The sequence below is a fragment of the Zalophus californianus genome, chromosome 7 (assembly GCF_009762305.2).
Source record: "Zalophus californianus isolate mZalCal1 chromosome 7, mZalCal1.pri.v2, whole genome shotgun sequence".
NCBI classification, from domain to species: Eukaryota; Metazoa; Chordata; class Mammalia; order Carnivora; family Otariidae; genus Zalophus; species Zalophus californianus.
The window spans coordinates 113,390,663-113,413,356 of record NC_045601.1 but is presented as its reverse complement, the minus strand read 5'-3'; the positions used below and the strand labels follow the sequence as shown (position 1 = coordinate 113,413,356).

Sequence of the window (22,694 nt, the reverse complement as noted above, 5' to 3'; positions counted from 1 at the left end):
AAGAAAGGAGGCTGAAGAGCTGTAGGACATTGCCTGTGTCCACCGTAATGACCAGGTGGAGCACGGGCGACAGTCGCTCATTCTATTCTGCCGAGGGTCCGTGTCCATTCATTCCACAATTATTGAGCGAGCGCATGCTATGTGCCAGGTGTTGTTCTAGGTGCTGGGAAAACAGCAATGACTAAAATATGGTGCTTATATTTTGGGGGGTAGAGGAGGTACCTATGTATAGTAAGTCAGGTGATAATATGTGTTATGAAAAAAATAAAGCAGGCAAAGTGGGTTACAGAGGGAGGGAGTGGGGAGGGGCTGGGTTCATAGAGGTTGGTAGGGAGAGCCTCTCCCATGAATTTTGAGCAGATATGTGAAAGAAGCAAGAGAGGAAGCGAGGGGATACCTGGAGTGAGAACATTCCAGACTGAAGGAAAAACAGGCGCAAAGGCCCCGAGGCTGGCATGTGCTGGCTGTGGGGGAGGAACTGCCGGGGAGGCCAGTTTGGCTGGAGCAGAGGGAGGGAGGAGAACAGTCAGAAGGGAGATCAAAGGGATGACAGGGAGCATTTCCAATGTCTGGAGGTCAGGGAGATGAGAAGGGCCAATGAGGCAGGTGGCAAATGGAGAGTGATGGGCCCTCGTGTCCCAAGACCAAAAGAGAGAGCGCTGTTTGCAGGTCAGGGAGGTCAAACGCCATGGAGCAGTCTGGCACTCTAGAGAAAGCTGAGTTCAGGACTGGGCAATGTGGAGACCACCTTACCAAGAGCCGACTCGGTGGAGCGGAGCACCGGGTTCTAGAGAGAACGGGAAGCTGGGATGGGGAGGCCGACAGACAGACAATACTTTGAGGAGTCCTAGTGTAGAGGGGCGCACAGCCTTGTATCTGACCATCTGAAGCTTCCCGGCGTCAGGTAACTCTTGGCTGAGCTGATTCTTGGAACTCTGCTTCCCTCTCCATCTCTTCTCTACACCGGTCTCTGGTCTCCCAACCTCCCCACCAGTACCCCAGCTGAGAAGGGGGATTAGAGCCTGAAGTCAGCCCATGTTTTATTTTTCGTTTCTGGTACCAGTCAAGGCATGCCTTGTGAGACTAGGGCGGGGACGCATACTGTTGGTCCTCAGTCATCAGCTTGAGGCTCCCTAAATCCCTCATCAGCCACCCCTAGAGGATCTGGTTGGGAAGGCAAACAGCGCTAAGCAAAAGCTTATTGCTGACTGACATCTGGTGGTCATTTTAGGAACTGGCCTGGGTCCAAATCTGGGACTTGCAGGGTGGTGCGAAGAGTTGAATGAATTGTTAGAACAGCAACAGGCGCTTATCTAGTGTTTGGTAAAAGTGGGCTACTGTCATTATGATCGCGGTTTGGAGGAGTGTGGTTAAAATAAATGTGTCCCTTGACTTCACTTCCAACAGTTTTTGAATGAAAAGGAAATATCCTAAAAGGAGGTCCCTCTTTTTTTTTTTTATCTTGGTAAAGATAAGAGCGCTTCAGGGAATCAAGTAGGATATTGTGTATACAGTCAGATGATCTAGATTCAAATCCTGCTTTTGCTACTGTGTGACCTCAATCAAATCACTTAAGTGCCCCGAGTCTCCGTTTCACCAAGCCACAAAATGGGAGCATTAGAATTAAAACGACATCAGGTAGTGAATATCAAGAGCTCTCAGTAAAAGATGCTCTCCTTTAGTTAATAGTAGATGGTATCATCTCTCAACATGTATACACAATATCCTACTTGGTTTCCTGAAGCGCTCTTATCTTTACCAAGATAAAAAAAAAAAAAGAGGGACCTCCGTTTAGGATATTTCCTTTTCATTCAAAAACTGTTGGAAGTGAAGTCAAGGGACTCATTGTTTGCTCTAACGTAGTGGTTTTCAGGGCACCTGGCTGGCTTCGTTGGAAGAGAGTGCGAACCTTGATCTCAGGGTCATGGGTTCTAGCCCCACATTCGGTGGAGAGATTACGAAAAAATAATGAATAAACTTAAAAAATAAATAAAATAGTGGTTCTCAACTGGAGGCAATTTTGTCCTCCCAGGGAACAGTTAGCAACGTCTGGAGATATTTTTGGTTGTCCCAAGGGTGAGGGGGTGCTCCTGGCGTCCAGTGGGTAGAGGTCACAGATGCTGCTAAACATCCTCTAATGCAGGGAACAGCCCCTACAGGACAGAATTATCCCATCCAAAATGTCAATAGTCCTTAAACTGAAAAAAATCCTGGAGCTTTCTTAAACGCGGATCTTCTTGCCATGTTATGGACCAATAGGACCATACCTATTGGAAAAGTATGAGAGTGCAGAGTGATATATGAAACTGGAAAGGGATTCCTTGTACAATTATACGCAGGAGCAAAATGAGGCTCCAGATGACTGTGCTCTCCAATATGGTAGCCGTGAGCCAGCCACATGTGGTTACTGAAATTGAAATCACTTAAAATGGAAGAAAAGTTTTTTATTGATCCCTGGGTTGTAATAGCCACCTTCCAAGTGTTCTGTAGCTGTAGGTGACTAGTGGACAGCACAGATGCAGAACATTTTCACCGGCACAGAAAGTTCTACAGGACAAGCATTGCTCCACAAGGGCTCAGCAGAACCAGGCATTGGTGGGACAATCCCCAAAAGAAAAAATGAGAAACTAAGGATTTCCGGGGGGGGAGGGTGATCATGAGAAGTAACAGCATACACCCATGAGCTGATTAAGTAAGAACAAAGGAGGTATATAATAAAAGGCGAAAACAGGTCACAAACACATGCATAGTAACTGATCCAGGCAACCCACCCTCCCCCAAGAATACTCTTCAGTGCATAGAACTCAAGAACCCTAAGAAGGTAAGCAGAATCAACAGAAGGCAGGCTAGGGAGAAGGGGAACTATTGCTGGGGAGCGCCTCTCTTTCTCGTCTTCCTGGCATGGTTCAGTTCGACCTGTGGTACAACGTTCCCATCCCAACAGGGGGCCACGAATCGACCGTACTGATGGAGGAATGCCCACGGCGGCCTATTTTACTCAAGATCTTGGGGTCCTTGTAAAGGACGTAGGTATGCTTGGTAAGGAAAGGCAGACAGAGGAAGTGCAAGAGCATACGGGAGATTTGGAAGATCAAGTACAGGTAACTCAGCTCCTTGAACTGCTCTTTGATGATCCCGTTGATGAGCACGACCATGGAGAAACTGATGAGCTCATAGGCGATGATCCACATGCCGTAGCACAGCAGCCCCACGTACTTGTTCCAGTGGATGCAGTAGAGAAGCAACAGGCTGAACATGATGGTGATGGTGGATAAGACAATGCTGATGCTCTTCTTGTGGGTCATCACCCAAGACACTACCTCAGATTCGGTTTCCTTGTAGATGTTGACTTTGTCCTCATAGCCAATGGCTGTAATGTGGTTCAGGTCAAAGATGAGGAACTGGATGGTGTTGAGGACAGAGAAGATGCCCACCACAAGGCAGAACGTCCTGTTGTTCATTTTATACGTATTTTACCACAGCATCCGCTGTAGGGAAAAAAAAATGGAGATGCATCACAAGATGGTAGAGTTAGCCCTTGACAAATTCCTCGAGCCACTGCTGTAAATGGGAGAGCTAAGAGTAAATTGGTATATGGATAGGCAAGGGGCCCAGGTTCAAGGGTTCAAGGGACATGGCGTCTGGCCCCGGCTCTGACCTAATGAACTATAGGTGACCACGTCATTGGCAAGTGAGGACCTCATTGGCCCAGGACTCTCCTTAGGTAGCTCCCAGCTCTGCTATTTCAGGGGCAGCAGTGCTTTAAAGTGGCAAAAAGTGTGTTTCTGTTGGTGCCTGGCTGGTGGGAATTAGGAAGCTCCTATATCTAGAATGATGATGGAGTCAGTTCTGGATTCTTCTCTGGGATATTTGTCTCTCTGAAGTCAGAAAACTAGCATGGGGGCGCCTGGGTGGCTCAGTCGTTAAGCATCTGCCTTCGGCTCGGGTCATGATCCCAGGGTCCTGGGATCGAGCCCCACATCGGGCTCCCTGCTCAGCGGGGAGTCTGCTTCTCCCTCTCCCACTCCCCCTGCTTGTGTTCCCTCTCTCGCTGTGTCTCTCTCTGTCAAATAAATAAATAAAATCTTTTTTTTTTAAAGAAAACTAGCATGGCTCCTCAAGGGCCATCCCTGCATTTTTTTTTTTTATTTTGTCAGTAGCAATTGTTTTACTGTGGCAAAATATACATAACATAAATTTGTACCATTTTAGTCCAGTGGCATTAAGTACCTTCACACTGTTGTGCAACCATCCCCACCAACCATCTCCAGATTTTTTTATATTCCCCAAGAAAAACATCCTGTACCTATCAAATGCTAACTCCCCGCGCCCCTCCCCCCAGCCCTTGTTCACCACCATTCTACCTTCTGTCTCCACAAATTTCACTACTCTCGGTACCTCATCTAAGTGCAGTCATACAGTATTTGTCCTTTTGTGCCCAGCTTCTTTCATTTAGCATAATATTTTTCAAGTTCATCCCAAATAACTCTTTGAAAGATTTATTTACTTATGGGGGGGTGCACAAGTGGGGGGAGGGGCAGAGGGAAAGACTCTTTGAGCAGACTCCCCGCTGAGTGCAGAGCCTGACACAGGGCTCCATCCCATGACCCCTGAGATCAGCACCTGAGCCAAACCCAACAATAGGACGCTTAACTGACTGAGACACCCAGGCTGTCCCCAATATCCTTATACCTCACTCCCCACTATCGTTGCAACTCTGTGTGACTCCAGAGTTCAGTCCTTGATACACAGACCTCTTGCTGCACTTCGGGCTCTGGTGGCTCCCAGGTCGGGGGAGGGGGAAGGGAAGAAGCCGTGAGTTGGCTGGCAGAGAGCTGCATTGAACCTCCCCTGTTCCCACCAAGCAAACCGCACTGTGTCCCTGCTCCCAGAGCACCTTCCAGAGCAGCCACATTCCACGGTATACTCTCCTGCACCACTCAAAAAGAGGGCCCCAAACCACACAGGCTTATTCCTTGGTTTAAGACTGTTTTGCAGATTTCAAGCCATTGTATTTACAAATCCCATTGGCTCTTTGTTCTTGCTGCCCCAGCCTTGGTTTTAGCCTTTAATGCCACCCTCCTGGTCACTGTAAAAACTGCCTCACTTCTCTTTCTGCCTCCAGCCATGTTCCTCTGGTGCATTCTAGTCACTCAGCATTCACTCAGCAGACATCTACTGAGCATTGACTATGTGCTGGATACTGAGCGTGGTACTAGAAATGCACAGAGAAACGTCCTGGTGAGGAAGCTAGACAAAAACAACAAAAAAAGCAAATGAAGTGTTTTTAACTTTTTTTTTTTTAAGGAAAAGAACATTTACAATGCATTGTGATAAATGCCGTGGAGCAGGTGGTCCAATGCCCTCAAGATGTAGCAAGATCTAATCCAGAATCACTATCTTGTACACCTGAAACTAATAGAACACTATGTTAATTAAGTGGAATTAAATGACAAACTTAAAAAAAAAGATCTGATCCAGAATGAGAATCAGGAGGCTTTCTGGTGGAGGCAATCATTAAGTTTGTGTCTTAGAGGATGTGGCCAATAACTGGGTAGAAAAGGGAGGGACTTCACCTCTGGCAAAGTGGACAATACCCAGGTAGGCACAGGGACAGGCAAAAGCCATTTGGGAAACAGCAAATTTGGTGTGGCTTGAGCCGAGGGGTGGGCAACAGGGGATGGCAGGGGCCAGAAAAGAGAGGGAACTTACCTGCCATTTGGAAGTTTCTCTGGAAGGCAATGAGAGACCTGGAAGGGTCTTACGGATGTGTGTGTGACGATCTGATTTGTGTTTTAGAAAAATCTTTCTTTGCTAGTTTGGGGACCATGGGTCAGAAAGGAGGCCGGAATGGAGGTAGGCAGAGCAGTCGAGAGACTTAAAGGAAATGGTGAAGCAAGCCAACATGAGGTGTTGGGGGGTTGCATTTGGGGCCTGGGGTTGTGCGAGGAGTCTGGGATGAGCACCTGGGTAAAGGTTGGCCCATTCAATGAGATGGGGAGCACACTTAGGATGGGGGTGGGAAAGATGAGGAGGAGGTAGGTTTGTGTTCCCCTGGGACATCCAAATAGACGTGTCTATTATGAAGTCACCTCCATCAACCTGGAACTCAGAAAGAAATCTGAGCGTTTCTGAAATACAGCTTTGCTGGATACAGGATTCTTGGTTAACAGTGTTTGGGAGGGGGGAATATTTTGAATATGTTATCTCACCACCATCTGGCCTCCATTGTTTCTGCTGAGAAATCAGCTGCTAATCTTACTGGGATTCCCTTATAAGCGTTGAGTCATTTTTCTCTTGCTGCTTTCAAGATGTTCTCCTTATCTTTGACTTGAGCATTTACTATGCAGTGTCTGTGATCTCTTTGAATTTATCCTAATTGGAATTCTTTGAGCTTCCTGGGTGTGTAGGTTAGTGTTTTTCAATAAATTTGAGAAGTTTTCAGGCATTATTTCTTTAAATATTTTTTCTGTTCTTCTCTCTTTTTTTAGAGAGAGAGAGCGTGCGCGTGCGTCCATGAGCACGAGAGCGGGGGGGGGGGGCGGGGAGGGGCAGAGGAAGAGAGAGAATCTTAAGCAGATTCCACACTGAGCACAGAGCCCAATGTGGGGTCTGATTCCTTGACCCAGAGATCATGACCTGAGCCGAAACCAAGAGTTGGACACTTAACTGACTGTGCCACCCAGGCTCCCCGAGAGAGAGAATCTTAAGCAGGCTCCATGCCCATTGTGGACCCTGATGCGGGCCTCCATCTCATTACCCATGGATCATGACCTGAATTGAAATTAAGAGTCAGTCACTTAACACTGCTGAGCCACCCAGGCGCCCCTCTCCTGCCCTTCTAATACCACCATTATGCATATGTTGGTTGGTATGATTCTCACATTTTTCTGAGGCTCTACTTATTTTTCTTCACATTTTTTCTCTCTGTTCTTCAGATTGCATAATCTCTAGCAGCTATGTTCAGGTTCACTAATTTTTTCTTCTGTCAGTTAAAATCTACTCCTGAACCTCTCTAGAGAATTTTTTCACTTCAGTTATTGTACTTTTCAACTCCAGAATTTCCGTTTGGTTCTTTTTTTTTTTTTTTTAAGATTATTTATTTATTTATTTATTCGTCAGAGAGAGAGAGAGAGAGAGAGACCAAGCACAAGCAGGGGGAGCAGCTGGCAGAGGGAGAAGCAGTCTCCCTGCTCAGCAGGGACTTGATCCCAGGACCCTGGGATCATGATCTGAGCCTAAGGCAGACACTTAACTGACTGAGCCATCCAGAAGTCCCCATTTGGTTCTTTTTTATAACTTTTATCTCTTTTATTGATATTTATTGATATTCTCTATTTGATGTGACATTGCCATCATATTTTTCCTTTACTCCTTTAATCATGGTTTTCTTTAGTTCTTTAAACATATTTATAATGGCTACTTTGAAGACTTTTTCTGTTAAATCTGATATCTTGTCACTCTCACAGGGAATTTCTGTTCCCTGATTTTTTTTTCTGATATATGAGTCAAACTTTCCTGTTTCTTTACTTGTCTTATATTCTTTCATTTTTGTTAGAAACTGGACATTTTGGACAATATATTATAGCCATTCTAGGTGAGGGAACACCTGCCACCCTCCACTAGGCTTGTTATTTGCATCTTGTTTAGTGACAGGCTGGATTATTTTGGTAAATGATATTCTTCTCCCTTGCACCTCAACACCCCAAAAGGTGAAGCCTTTTTTTTTTTTAAAGTAATCTCTACACCCAACGTGGGACTCAGACTTAAACCCCAAGATCAAGAGTCACATGCTCTACTGACTGAGCCAGCCAGGCGCCCCATGGTGTGAAGCTTCTGATGCTGCTTGTCAGGGAGGTGCAGCTTAGGGTGTGCCCACAGTCACTCTAGGACGGAGTGCTTTTGGAAGAACTCTTTCCCTCTTTTCCTAATCATACCTCAGCTGTTAAGGTTTACTAATCACTGGCTGATTGCTCCATTGTTTTCAATAATGCCCTAGGACATAAATTGCTCTACAGCTGAATCCAATCAAATTCAGGCTCCTTTGAAGGAATAGTTTCAGAAGTCAGTGTTTGATATTTTTTCTGACCCCAGGAGGGTTTCTCCTAGTTATTTCTTTCTCTAGTTCTCTACTGAAAACTAGCTAGCCTACAGTTTAGCCTGTATCGTCATTGGATTTACACATCTCCTACCAAGTGCCTTTTGCCACAGTCTTTACTGTTTTATTTATTTATTTATTTATTTACATTTGACAGAGAGAGACACCTCGAGAGAGGGAACACAAGCAGGGGGAGTGGGAAAGGGAGAAGTAGGCTTCCCGTGGAGTAGGGAGCCCATGTGGGGCTCGATCCCAGGACCCTGGGATCAACGATCCGAGCTGAAGGCAGACACCCAGTGACTGAGCCACCTAGGCGCCCCGTCTTTACTGTTTTAAAGAGTGTCTTTAGATTTAAACCTCTCCATGCTCTGTTGTAAATGAATCCAGTTCCTTTGGGAAGAGATTATGAAAAATCTGTTTTATGGCTTACTTCTCCCCTGTCCCAGACAAAATCTTTGAGCCACAGCTCTGGAACTGCGAGTGGGGACAATTATGTGCTTCTGTCTTAGTGACATTCCTGCATTAGGAGCTGAGTGCTCTGTTCAGGAGGGAAGAGATCTGGATAAACAAACTGTGGTACACACATACAATGGAATATTACTCAGCCTTAAAAAGGAAGAAAATTCTGACCCATGCTACAACATGGATGAACCTTGAGGAAATTATGCTAAGTGAAATAAGCCAGTCAAAAAAGGACAAAGGTTGTTTGATTCCCCTTACATGAGATAGCTAGAGTAGTCAAGTCATAGAGACAGAAAGTAGAATGTTGGTTGCCAGGGACTGGTGGGAGAGAGGATGGGGAGCTATTGCTTAATGGTTATAGAGTTTCAGTTTTGCAAGATAAAAAGAGTGCTGGAGATCTGTTGCACAACAATGTGAATGGACATAACATTATTTAACTCTACACTTAAAAATGGTTATGATGGTAAATTTTATGTTATGTGTATTTTACTACAATTTAAAAAATTAAAATTATTTAAATCTTAAGAAATGAAAACGTAAAAATCTTTTCCAGGTATAGAAAAGACGAAAGAATTAATCATCAACAGATCTGCACTACAAAAAAATGTTAAAGGAAGTCCTGGCGGAAGAAAAATGATACCTGTAGAAATCTGGATCTATACAAAGGAACGAATAACCCTGGGAATGGTAACAATATGGGTAAATATAAAAATGAAAATAAAGATCTTTTCCTTGTTATTTAAAGCTCCTTGAAAGACAATTTAAGCAAAGATAATAACAATATATGATGAGGTTTTAAAACTAAAATGTATAATGATAAGCACAAATAAGAGAGGAAAACTGGAAGTATAGTTATAAGGTTCTTATACTATATGTGAAGAGGCTTTGTATCACTGAAGGTAGACTGTGGTAAGTTAAAGCTCTTTACCATAAACTCTTAAACAACCACTAAAATGCACAACAAAGAATTACACATAGATATAAGTTGGCAAAGGAGATAAGATGAAGCCATAGAAACATCAAATTAATCCAAAAGAAGGTTAAAAAAAAAGAGGAAAAAGAAACAGAGAATAGATGGGACAAAAATAAAACAAATAACAAGATGGCCACTAAATGTAAAAGATCTAAATACTCCAACAAAAAAGTAGAGGTTGTTAGATTGGATTAAAAAGGAAGACCCGGGGATACCTGGCTGGCTCAGTCAGTAGAGTATGCAAACCACCCCCCCCTTTTTAAAAGATTTTATTTATTTATTTGACAGAGAGAGAGAAAGATCACAAGTAGAGCAGCAGGCAGAGGGAGAGGGAAAAGCAGGCTCCCCGCTGAGCAAGGAGCCCAATGCAGGGCTCAATCCCAGGAGCCTGGGATGATGACCTGAGCCCAAGCCAGATGCTTGATGGACTGAGCCACAAAGGCACCCTGAGTATGCAACTCTTGATTGCAGGGCCGTGAGTTCAAGGCCATGTTGCAATTAGAGTTTACTTTAAAAAAAGCTAAAAAAATAAATAAATAAAGAGAAATACCCAACTACATACTGCCTATAGTTAGCATACTTTATATATAAAGACATAAACTGGCTGAAAAAAAAAAAGAGGTGGGAAAAGATATACTATGTCAATACAAATCAAAAGAATACTAGAGTGGCTGCTTTAATATCAAATAAAGAAAATTTCAGGGCAAAGAATAATCTCAGCGATAAAGAAGGTCATTTCATAATGATAAAAGGGTCGATTCATCAGAAGGGTATAACAATTCTAAACATTTATATACCACTAATAGAGCTTCAAAATATATGAGGCAAAAACTGATAGAATTATAAAGAGAATTAGACAAATCCATAATTATAATCAGAGATTTCAATACATCTCTTTCAGTAATTAATAGAACAAGTAGACAGAAAGTTAGAAAAGCTATTAAAAGATTTGAACAATATTATCAACCAACTTGATCTAATTGACATTTGGAGAACATTGCACCCGACAATAGCAGAATAAATATTCTTTCCAGGAGCACATGGAACATTTATCAAGATAGAACATATTCTGGGCCATAAAACTATTTTCAATAAATTTAAAATTATTCAAATCATAAATGTATGTTCTCTTATACTGAAATTAAGTTAGAAATAATTAACAGAAAACTTTCTGGAAAATCCTCAAATATTGAAATAAAGTAGCACATTTATAAATAACCCATAGATCAAAGAAAAAAATCAAAAGGAAACTAGAAAATATTTTTAACTGACTACAAATGAAATACAGCATAAAAAATTTGTGTGAAGCCATTAAGGTAGCACTTGGGGGAAATTTTATAGTACCAAGTGCCTGTCTTAGAAAATAAGTAAGGTCTTCAATTAATGACCTCAGCTTCTACTTTAAGAAAAGTATAAAAAGAAGAAAAAATTAAATTCAAACTAAGTAGAAGAAGGAAAAGAATAAAGATCACAGTGGAAATCAATGAGACATAAGACATAAGGAAGAGATAAAAATCAATGAAACCAAAAGCTGGTGTCATTAAAAACTTAAAACCTCTAGTCAGGCTGATCAGAAAAAGAAAAAGAGAAAAAAATTAACAATATCAGGAATGAGAGCAGTGACTTCACTGCACATTCCACAGATGTTAAAAGGATAATAAGGGAATATTATGAACAGCTTTATGGCAATAAACTTGACAACTTAGACAAAACGGGCAAATTAAAAGACACAAACTAGGGGCACCTGGGTGACTCAGTCAATTAAGCGTCTGCCTTCGGCTCAGGTCGTGATCCCAGGGTCCTGGGATGGAGCCCCGTGTTGCCCTCCCTGCTCAGCGGGGAGTCTGCTTCTCCCTCTGCTCCTCCCCTGACTGGTGCTCTCTCTCTGTCAAATAAATATAATCTTAAAAAAAAAGAAAGACGCAAACTTCTAAAGCTTACTCAAGAAGAAACAGATAACCCCAGTAATCCTTATATCTTTTTTTTTTAATTGAATTTGTAGTTTAATACCTCCCACAAAGAAAATTCCAGGTCCAGATGACTTCACTGCTGAATCCCACCAAGCATTTAAGGAAGAAATAAATATCAATTGTACATAAACTCTTAAAGAAAATTGAAAAGGAAGAAATACTCCTTTCTATGAGGTAAGCATTACTGATACCAGAATCTGATGGACATAAGAAAACTACAGACAAATATCCCCTATGAACACAGATTCAAAAATTCTAAACAAAATTGAACAAATCTAATTCCACAATACATAAAAAAGATTATACAGCATGACCAAGTAGAGTTTATTCCAGGAATGTTCATGTTTGGTTTATTTATTTTTTATTTTTTAAAGGCTTTTTTTTTTAAAGATTTAATTTATTTATTTGACAGAGAGCACAAGCATGGGGAGCGGCAGGGAGAGGGAGAAGCAGGCTCCCCACTGAGCAGAGAGCCCGACGTGGGGCCCAATCCCAGAACCCCGGGATCATGACCTGAGCCAAAGGCAGATGCTTCACCAACTGAGCCACCCAGGCGTCCCTGAATCTTTTTTTTTTAAAGATTTTATTTATTTATTTTAGAGAGAGGGCACGTGTGTGTGAGCAGGGGAAGGAGCAGAGAGAGAGGTAAAAGCAGACTCCGTGCTGAGCACATGGAGGCTGACAGGCGAGGGGGGCTCGATCCTATGACCCTGAGATCATGACCTGAGCCGAAATCAAGAGTCAGACGCTTAACAGACTGAGCCATGTACTGACCCCACAACATGGATGAATCTTAAAGGTATTAGTCTGAGTGAAAGAATCCAGACCAAAAAAGAGTGCATACTATATGATTCCATCTTTGTAAAATTCTAGAAAATGCAAACTAATATATAATGACAGCAAATCAGTGCCCCTGAGATGGTGGGGGGGGTGTGCAAGAAGGGGAGGGGGCAGGTATTAAGAGGAAACTTTTGGGGGAGATATGTTTAGGAATTCAGTTGTGATGGTTTTACTGGGATATACTTACATCAAAACTTATCAAATTATATATTTTAAACATATGCAATTTACTATATGTTAATTATACCTCAAGAAAGCTATTAAATAAAGAAACACTTAACATAATGCCTAATGGGGCGCCTGGGTGGCTCAGTCGGTAGAGCGTCGGGTCATGGTCTCAGGGTCCTGGGATTGAGCCCCGCATCAGGCTCCCTGCTCAGCGGGGACCCTGCTTCTCCCTCCCACTCTGCCCCCCTTGTGCTTGCTCTCTCTCTCTCTCTCTCTCTCTCTGGTGCTCTCTCTCTCTCTCACACACATAAGTGGATAAAATCTCAAAAAGATATGCCTAACGTTTGAAGTAGAAATTTGCTCAATTTGTCTTCCATCCTGGCTCAAACTTCTTCTGACAGTTTCTGAAACTGAATGCAAAGTGATGTTTGTTGATCTATGGTAATGTGTGGTCTTGTGCTGTCTTATATGACTGGTTTATTAAGTCATCAACAGTGATTTCGTTTCTTCCACTAAACTGCAAAATCCTCAAGGTCAGGCCTTGTACCTTGTACTTTTTTGTATCCTCCCATGAAGTCTAGCATAGTGACAGACATAGAAAAGTTTAGCACATACCTTTTGGTGAACCAAGTGCATTTTGCGCTCTCTGACAAATCTGGGGGAGGGGGAACTCAAGACAGAAAATGAAGGATGATTTTCTCTATTTTTTTATTCTTCTACTTATCTGGAATATAGCATAGAGGACAGAGGGAGAAAGACCATGGCACAAACCCACCCCGAGGCACCACCTGTACCCCTCATACCATAGCTACCTGAGATATAGATACAGATCTGCCTGTCCCAGGGTTGAATTAGAGAGCTGTGGGTGGAAAGCTGATGTGAAGACAAGCACCAAGGTGAAAGGATTGCTGCAAGTCAGCTTCGTTTCATTCCCTTGCTGTCTTTATGTTGACCTCTAAGGTGGTGCTGATTGACAAAGGAAGGAGGAACTCAAGGAGCGCTTGAAATAGAACCATTGTCCTTTTACCAAACGCCTTCAGTGAGCAGGTGGTCCCAGTTGTGATTATAATGACATTTCTCTCCACGTTCCCTCCCAAAAGGTGGCAGTAGGGGCTCTATAGCCGAACAGATCAGCAAAAGTGAAAGAGATGGAGCTACAACTACCATCAGAACCTGGGATTTTTGCCTGTGGAGGGGAGAGACAAGGGTAAACATTATCCACTATAGTGGCGGGTAAAGTTGATGATCTTTGATTTCCTTCGTGGGAACTCTCCATTGCCTGTAGAAATACGTCTGCTGTAGGAGATTATATTGCCCTGGGTTTGACTTTTATAGATTATGTGGGCATAGGAGATGATATAGAACATCCAGAAACAGTGCATGAATATACGGGACAGCAAGCCAAACCAGCGCACGACCCTGACCTCTTCAATGACAGAGTCATTGTTGGTAAGGATTTGAACTACAATGTTTACAATTTCATAGAAAATGATCCAGATGATGTAGATCACCAAGCCCCTGTATATTTGGGCATAGACCGAGTATAGGAGGAAGCAGCTGATGATGATGGTAATGAAAGACAGGAAGAAGACAACATTGGAAGTCCAGCAGATGATGAACTGCTTTACCAGGACACCTGCGCTCTTGGTCTGTACGTAATTCTCAATGCAGTCGTTGCTCTTTATGTACTTCTGTTCGAAGATGAGGTACATGTTGGTGGCCATGATGGTGAAGACCCCTGATAACACGGTGCCCATCCTGGCAGTCATCCCAAACCAGTGCTGCTGTCTCATGCTAGAGACCTCCCGTGAAGACAAACAGGATGCAGGACAATCCTGGTTCCTGCCAATGTGGTAAATGATCAGGGTTTCTGCTCCCCGCACCAAGATCCACCCTGGGAAACCAATAGAGAGAGATATGGAAACCAGGAAATAACAGCTTTGGGAAGACATTAGACTCTAAAATCACCTGGGAGTGGGAGTGGGGAGGAGGGAGGATGCAGTCTGGGGCTGGTGGCCAGAAGCAGATAAATGAGAGAAGTGGTTCCCAGCCCTGGCTTCGAACTCGAATCACTGCAAGTACCCATGCTCAGGCTCCACCCCAGACCAATGAGAACATTCTCTCAGTTCGACCTAGAGATCGGTATTTTTCAAAACTTTCTAGTGATTTCCATACGTAGCTGTAGCCCGTCTTGGAAAACCCGGAGTAGAAAAGGTAGTTTAATTATGCTCTTATCTTTCCCGGCATTGCCTTAGGCAACCATTCCTGCCCCTGAAGGGGGGAAATTGGCCGCACTTGCCAGACCTTGAGGGCAGGTGTCTCAGGAGAAAAATCAGCAGTACAATAGCCCTGCTGGTGTGAGGAGTTGATGAAAACAGGTGAGCACCAATAGGCTTTCAGCAATCGCTCCGACACTACATATCAAAACTTAAAGAATACAAAGAAAGGTGTACTTGAAGGGAAATTTACAGCCTCAAGGATGGAATAGCCTAATAATAGAAAAGAAAAAGCAATAATGAGCTGTGTGTTCAGCTAAAAGATTTAAGGAAAAAAACCAACACAACAATAAGAACAACAAAAAATAGGAGAAAAAAATAAATAGAAGGGCAGAAATCATTGAAAAGGAAAGTAGAGGATTTCTGATTGGGTTACTGGGGTCAACCTGCTGCTTAAAACAACTAAAAATGCTGGATAAAATAGTTTTTAAATATTCTTAAAAGCACAGAAGAGCTGGCAAAGTACGAGGTAGGAAGCCAATCTCGAGGAGTTCAGAAATGGGGAGAGGTAAGCAAGCATGGGAGGCAATTTCGCGCTGAGGATATTTACCAATCTGAGCAAACTCTGTAGGTTAAGGGTGAATGAAGTCAAAGCTCAGGGTTTACCAAGGTGGGGAATCTATTAGAAAGCCTTCCTTGTGGGCGCCCTGGGTGGCTCAGTCGTTAAGGGTCTGCCTTCGGCTCAGGTCATGGTCCCCGGGTCCTGGGATCGAGCCCCACATCGGGCGCCCTGCTCAGCAGGAAGCCTGCTTCTCCCTCTCCCACTCCCCCTGCTTGTGTTCCCTCTCTCTCTGTGTCTCTTCGTCAAATAAATAAATAAAATCTTAAAAAAAAAAGCCTTCCTTTTATTAGTTATGGCTCCCCAAAGGGCTGTCATTAAAGGTGAATCAGAAGTAAACCTGACCCACATCTTTCTCTCAAGAGACTCCAGGAAAGAGAACTTAGTACGAAGTGGAACATAAGGGGAGAAACTCTCCTCGGGACTTTGTAACCGTAGCTAGACTTTTTGTCGATTTGTAGCCCAAATTATATGAAGTATTCCAAAAAGCTTATAAGGGGCACCTGGGTGGCTCTGTTGGTTAAGGGTCTGACTCTTGGTTTCTGCTCAGGGTCGTGGGATCCAGCCCCGTGTGGGACTCCCTGCTCACCACAGAGTCTGCTTGTTCCTTTCCCTCACCCTCTGCCACTTGCGCGCTCTCTCTCTCTCTCTCTTAAATAAATAAATAAATAAAATCTAAAAAAAAAAAAAAAGCCTTTAAGTTACAAATCTAGTTTAAAGTAGTCCTGAACTGGAATTATCTCTAAGTTCCTGGCGGAAACAAACTCAAATCTTCTCTGGAGGAATGCATCTTTGTGCTGGTCCTCAAAGAATCTCCATCAGTACATCTTCAGGGACAATGACTACTACACAGTAAAGAAGAACCTAGCACACAAGGAACAAGGCATTGCAAATGAGAACCAGCAGAAATAACAGAAGAAACAGAACTGCAAAAATATGAAATTATGAAACAATTATAGTTACTACATTTTTTGCATTAAAATTTTAATTTTATTTTTGATTACGGTAAAATACACATAAAATGTACCATCTTAACCATTTTTTGAGTTTACTTATTTATTTATTTTAGTAATCTCTACTCCCAATGCAGGGCCTGAACTCATGACCCAGAGATCAAGAGTTGCATGCTCTTTCCCGGTGCCCCACATCTTAACCATTTTTTAATTTTTAATTTTTAATTTTTTAAAAAGATTTTATCCATTTATTTGAGAGAGAGAGAATGAGAGATAGAGAGCACAAGAGGGAAGAGGGTCAGAGGGAGAAGCAAACTCCCTGCCGAGCAGGGAGCCCAATGTGAGACTCGATCCTGGGACTCCAGGATCATGACCTGAGCCGAAAGCAGTCACTTAACCAACTGAGCCACCCAGGCGCTCTTAACCATTTTTTAAAAAAGATTTATTTATTTATTCTAGAGAGAGACAGAGAGCCCAAGCAGGGGTGGGGTAGCACAGAGGGAGAGGTAGGGAGAGAGAGAGAAGCATACTGCCCACTGAGTGTGGAGCCTGATGCTGGGCTTGATCCCATGACCCCAAGACCATGACCTGAGCCAAAATCAAGAGTCAGATGCTTAACCGACTGAGCTACCCAGGTGCCCTTAACCATTTTTAAGTGTACAGTCCAACAGTGTTAACTATATTCACATTGTCATGCGGCCAATCTCTAGAACTTTTTCATTTTGCAAAACTGAAACTCTCTACCCATTAAACAACTCCCTATATCCCCTCTCCCACAACCTCTGGCAACCATAATTCTACTTTATTTTCCTTTTTTTTTAAAAAAGATTTTGTTTTTTTATTTGACAGAGAGAGAGAGACAGCGAGAGAGGGAGCACAAGCAGGAGGAGTGGGAGATGGAGAAGCAGGCTTCTCGCCGAGCAGGGAGCCCGATGCGGGGCTCGATCCCAGGACCCTGGGATCATGACCTGAGCCGAAGGCAGATGCTTAACGACTGAGCCACCCAGATGCCCCTACTTTATTTTCCTTTTAAGTAGGCTCCACACCCAACGTGGGGCTTGAACTCATGACCCTGAGATTGAGAGTCGCATGCTTTGGGGCACCTGGGTGGCTCAGTTGGTTAAGCATCTGCCTTCAGCTCATTCTCCCGCTCTGGCTCAAATAAATAAATAAAATCTTAAAAAAAAAGTTACATGCTTTACTGACTGAGCCAGCCAAGTACCCCATCTACTTTTTGTTTCTGTGAATTTTACTATTCTGGATATAATATATAATATACCTGGATGTGATATATTCAGAGTAGTAAAGTGGAATGATACAGTATTTTTTTTTGGTTTCTAACTTATTTTACTTAGTGTAAATTTTTAAAAAAAAGATTTTGTTTATTTATTTGACAAAGAGAACAAGAGAGCACAAGCTCTCTCTCTCTTGTGAAAGAGAAACAGATAGAATTCCTGGAGATAAAAACTTAAACCTGAAATTAAAATTTTGGTGGGCATATTTGGTAGCAGATTAGAAACAATGAAGTGATAATTAGTTAACCAGAAGGTAGGTCAGGAGACATTATCCAGACCATAATACGGAAAGACAAAAAGATGGAAAATATGTTTGAGAAGTTAAGAGACATGAAGAATATAATAAGATGGTCTGACGAGAGAAAGAGAGGGAGAGAGAAAGGGAGAGAGAGAGAGAGAAGGAGGTAGGGGAGGAGGAGGAGGAGAAGAAGAAGAAGGAGGAGAGGGGGAGGAGGAGGCGAAGAAGAAGGAGGAGGAGGAGGAGAAGGAGGAGGAGGAGAAGGAGGAGGAGGAGGAGGAGGGAGGAGGAGGAGGAGGAGGGAGGAGGAGGAGGAGGAGAAGGAGGAGGAGGAGGAGGAGAAGGAGGAGGGAGGAGGAGGAGGAGGAGGAGAAGGAGGAGGAGGAGAAAGAGGAGGAGAAGGAGGAGGAGAAGGAGGAGGAGGAGGAGGAGGAGGAGGAAGAGGAGGAGGAGGAGAAGGAGGAGGGAGGAGGAGGAGGAAGCAGAGGAGGAGGAGAAGGAGGAGGAGGAGGAGGAGGAGGAGAAGGAGGAGGGAGGAGGAGGAGGAGGAGGAGAAGGAGGAGGAGGAGAAGGAGGAGGGAGGAGGAGGAAGCAGAGGAGGAGGAGAAGGAGGAGGAGGAGGAGAAGGAGGAGGGAGGAGGAGGAGGAGGAGGAGGAGGAGAAGGAGGAGGAGAAGGAGAGGGAGGAGGAGGAGGAGGAAGCAGAGGAGGAGGAGAAGGAGGAGGAGGAGAAGGAGGAGGAGGAGGAGGAGGAGAAGGAGGAGGAGGAGGAGGAGGAGAAGGAGGAGGAGGAGGAGGAGAAGGAGGAGGAGGAGGAGGAGGAGGAGAAGGAGGAGGAGGAGGAGGAAGCAGAGGAGGAGGAGGAGGAGAAGGAGGAGGAGGAGGAGGAGAAGGAGGAGGAGGAGGAGGAGAAGGAGGAGGAGGAGGAGGAAGCAGAGGAGGAGGAGAAGGAGGAGGAGGAGGAGGAGGAGGAGGAGGAGGAAGGGAGGAGAGAGAATAGGGTAGTATATTTGAAGAGATAACAGCTGAGTGTGATTCTGAGGTTTATTATAAGAAATATATATTTGGGGTGCCCGGGTGGCTCAGTCGGTTAAGCGTCCAACACTTGGACTCTTGGTTTTGGCTCGGGTCATGATCTCAGGGTTATGAGATTGAGCCCCATGTCGGGCCCCACGCTCAGTGTGGAGTCTGCTTAAGATTCTCTCTCTCCCTCTGCCTCTGCCCCTCCCACCAAAATAATGAATAAATAAATCTTAAAAAAAAAAAAGAAATATATATTTGGTCTTCATCCCGGGTCCTGACTTAAAGTTCCCCAAACCCTTGGCACTTCCTAAGTGTTGTGAAGGATAAAGGTGTCTTTTGTCATGTTAACGAGTCTGTTCCCTCTACCCCTCCCCACTGCTTGTGCACGTGCACTCTCTCTCAAATAAAATCTTAAAAAAAAAGTAGTTGATAACTGTGCAAGTCTTCTTTTTTGTGAAATGTTCTGAAAATAATACATTATTTCAACTAAGTACACCACTAGAAGTGATTCGATTCCATCTTTGAATATTGACATTAAACAAAAAAGATTTATTTGAGAGAGAAAAGAAAGGGGGGGAGGAGTGGAAAGAGGGAGAGAATCCCAGCCGACTCCCCAGTGAGCATGGTGCCTGATGCAGGCTTGATCTCATGACCCTGAGATGATGACCTCAGCAGAAATCAAGAGTCACCCACTGAGCCACACAACCGCACCTACATTTTTTTTTAAAGTAGGCTCCAAGTCCAGTGGGGCTTGAACTCATGACCCTGAGATCAAGGGTCACATGCTCTACTGACTGAGCCAGCCAGGCACCTCGAATATTGACATTTTAAATGATTTTAAATGAAAGATATGTCTACATTGATTTTTAAATGAACTATACACTAGAAAAATAAAAAATTATTAATATGACAAAATATTGTAAAAGAGTTTAGTTTTATCCTTCCACTTCATTTTAACATTATCCTTTTTTAATTGATTAACATTTATAATGTTTGTTTAAAAATATTTCTCATTTTTTAGGCCCTGAAGTAAACTTTTATCTTACTTGAGTGGGTCTCATTTGACAACCTGCAGATCAGTCTAGTTTTTTCTGAGTGGTCTATATCTAGGACATCAGCAAGTATGTTTTTTGGGGAGCACTGCCTTCCCAGGTTCAATCCCAGGGTTGGGGGAGCAAGTTAATTAATCACATTCTGAGCCATCAAGGGTATCGTAAAGATTGCAAGGGAAGAAATAGCTTTGGGGTGCCTGGGTGGCTCAGTCATTCAAAGTCTCAAGGTCATGATCCCAGGGTCCTGGGATCGAGCCCCATATCAGGCAGGCTCCCTGCTCTGCGGGAAGCCTGCTTCTCCCTCTCCTACTCCCACTGCTTGTGTTCCCTCGCTCGCTGTGTCTCTCTCTGTCAAATAAATAAAATCTTAAAAAAAAATAGCTTACAGTTTGTAAGGGGGGCATCAAGGTTAAGAACAGCAAATTTTCAAGTCAAATGGTCAAAGTTTCCACATCTTTTTTTTTAAATTCATTATTATTGGGGCACCTGGGTGGCTCTGTTGTTAAGCATCTGCTTTTGGCTCAGGTCATGATCCCGGGGTCCTGGGATTGAGCCCCGCATCATCGGGCTCCCTGCTCAGCGGGAAGCCTGCTTCTCTCTCTCCCATTCCCCCTGCTTGTGTTCCCTCTCTCGCTGTGTACCTCTCTGTCAAATAAATAAATAAAATCTTTAAACAAAATAAAATTCATTATTATTATTATTATTTTTAGTAATCTCTATACCCAACACGGGGCCTGAACTCACAACCCCGAGATCAACAGTCACATGCTCTTCCGACTGAGCCAGCCAGGCATCCCCAGCTTCTACATCTTTAAATTGGGTGTTTTCTATTTTTATTTCTTTTTTACTAATTTTACTAGTTTGCATTAAAAATTATCCTAAAACTTAATAGCACAAGACAACCATTTATTATGCTCATGGATTCTGTGGATGAAGGCTTTGGGCATAACGCAAGGTTAGCTTAACATTGTGTGTGATGAGGAATTTGGACAGGGGCAACCAGGATGATTTCACACCACTTGCAAATTTGGGAGGGGGGCCTGACAGTTGCTGTGGGCTGTCAGTTGGGGGCTTCAGTTCCCCTCCATGAGGTCTCTCTGTGTGGGCTCATTTGGGCTTTTTTTTTTTTTTAAGATTTTATTTATTTATCAGAGAGAGAGAGAGAGCACAAGCAGGGGGAGCAGTAGAGGGAGAGGGAGAAGCTGAGCAGGGAGCCCGATGCCGGGCTTGATCCCAGGACCCTGAGATCATGACCTGAGCCAAAGGCAGACACTTAACCGACGGAGCCACCCAGGCGTCCCTCCCTATATCACCTTTTCTTACCTGAGCCTTATAAGTCCCACGGCATAGTTTCTACTGAACTTTATTCTTTAGAGTCACCAAGGCTGGCCTGTATTAAAAAGAAGGGGAATTAGATTCTGCCTCTTATGGGAGGAGTGTTAAAGAATTTGCCCAGGTACAGGGGATTCTGTTATCCCACTGCTCATAATACAAATTCTCAGATTTGCCAGGTTGCCAAGGGAAGCGAAAGTGATCATAACAAAGAAATATTCACCAGTGGACTAACATTCTACACTTTTCCCCACCCCCCAACATTCCTCTTGAATGAAACTAAGGGCTCTGTGTGCTAAGCCCATCAAATCAGTCTTTATTGGTCAGCTTCTCTCTGGTAGCCCAATGCAAATAACTGACAACACAAGGCAAATCATTTGCAAAGCATGATTGCAAGTCTTGCAGAAGAGGCAGGATCTTATGCAGCCATAAAAAAAATGTAGAAAAATTACTCAAATCCCACAAAACTACTAGTGAATGGATGTGACAGAGTTAGACCAGTTAATAACCACAAAAGAAAAAAATCTATAAGCATGTAAAAGGTACTCCAATAAAGAATCGTTTGAGGATGACTACACCTGCTATATATTTATACAATGGGATGGTAAGTGGTCATCAAAATGAATGACTATAGCAACACACAATATGAATGAATCCTAGCAATGTAAGAGTAATGGGGAAGGGGCGCCTGGGTGGCTCAGTTGGTTAAGCGACTGCCTTCGGCTCAGGTCATGATCCTGGAGTCCCGGGATCGAGTCCCGCATCGGGCTCCCTGCTCAGCAGGGAGTCTGCTTCTCCCTCTGACCCTCTTCCCTCTCGTGCTCTCTATCTCTCATTCTCTCTCTCTCAAATAAATAAATAAATAAAATCTTTAAAAAAAAAAGAGTAATGGGGAAAAGTAGCAAAAGAAGATACACAGTTAAGAACAGCTATAGAGGGGTGCCTGGGTGGCTCAGTCTGTTAAGCATCTGCCTTTTGCTCCGGTCATGATGCCCGGGGTCCTGGCAAGGGGATCCTGCTTTCTCCCTCTCCCTCTGCCCCTCTGCCCCTCCCTGGCTTGTACTCCCACCCTCTCTCACTCTGTCTCATAAATAAATAAAATGTTAAAAAAACAACAACTTTAGACATGTATTATATTATATATAGACATATATTATAACACATGCCATTATAACCCCTGTCCGTACATTTTATGATGGTATATATAGGTGCAATAAAACTATAAAACTGTCTAAGGCAACTACATAAGAAAAGCAGAGGAATGATGAATTTAGGATTCTAGATGATGGTCACCTCAGGTCAGGGGAGGCAGCAAAATGGTTTGGGCAGACCAGGCAGTCAGATCCAAATTACTGACAAGATCCTTATTTTATTTTGGTTGGAGGATTTGAGGGTGCTTATCACATGATTAAAAATAATATTTAAAAAAGTAAATAAAGGAGCCATGACTGGACCA

General features: G+C 43.4%; 1 protein-coding gene across 4 annotated transcripts in view; it reads right to left on the bottom strand.

The window, feature by feature from the left end:
- Window positions 1-2,440: 2,440 nt before the first annotated feature.
- The window catches only part of TMEM217 (transmembrane protein 217), a 41,348-nt gene continuing 21,094 nt past the window's right edge, over window positions 2,441-22,694 (bottom strand). Inside the window, exons 2-3 of one of the 4 annotated variants that reach the window (XM_027602913.2) lie at window positions 21,230-21,296; window positions 2,441-3,488 (exon numbers count right to left, since the gene is read on the bottom strand). In XM_027602913.2, coding sequence (XP_027458714.1) covers window positions 2,907-3,461 — 555 coding nt within the window. In that variant the 5' untranslated portion in view covers window positions 3,462-3,488; window positions 21,230-21,296 and the 3' untranslated portion in view covers window positions 2,441-2,906. Of the gene's footprint in view, window positions 3,489-13,241; window positions 14,406-21,229; window positions 21,297-22,694 lie in introns of those variants that run through there. The other 3 variants (XM_027602910.1, XM_027602912.2, XM_027602911.1) reach the window with 3 other exon arrangements.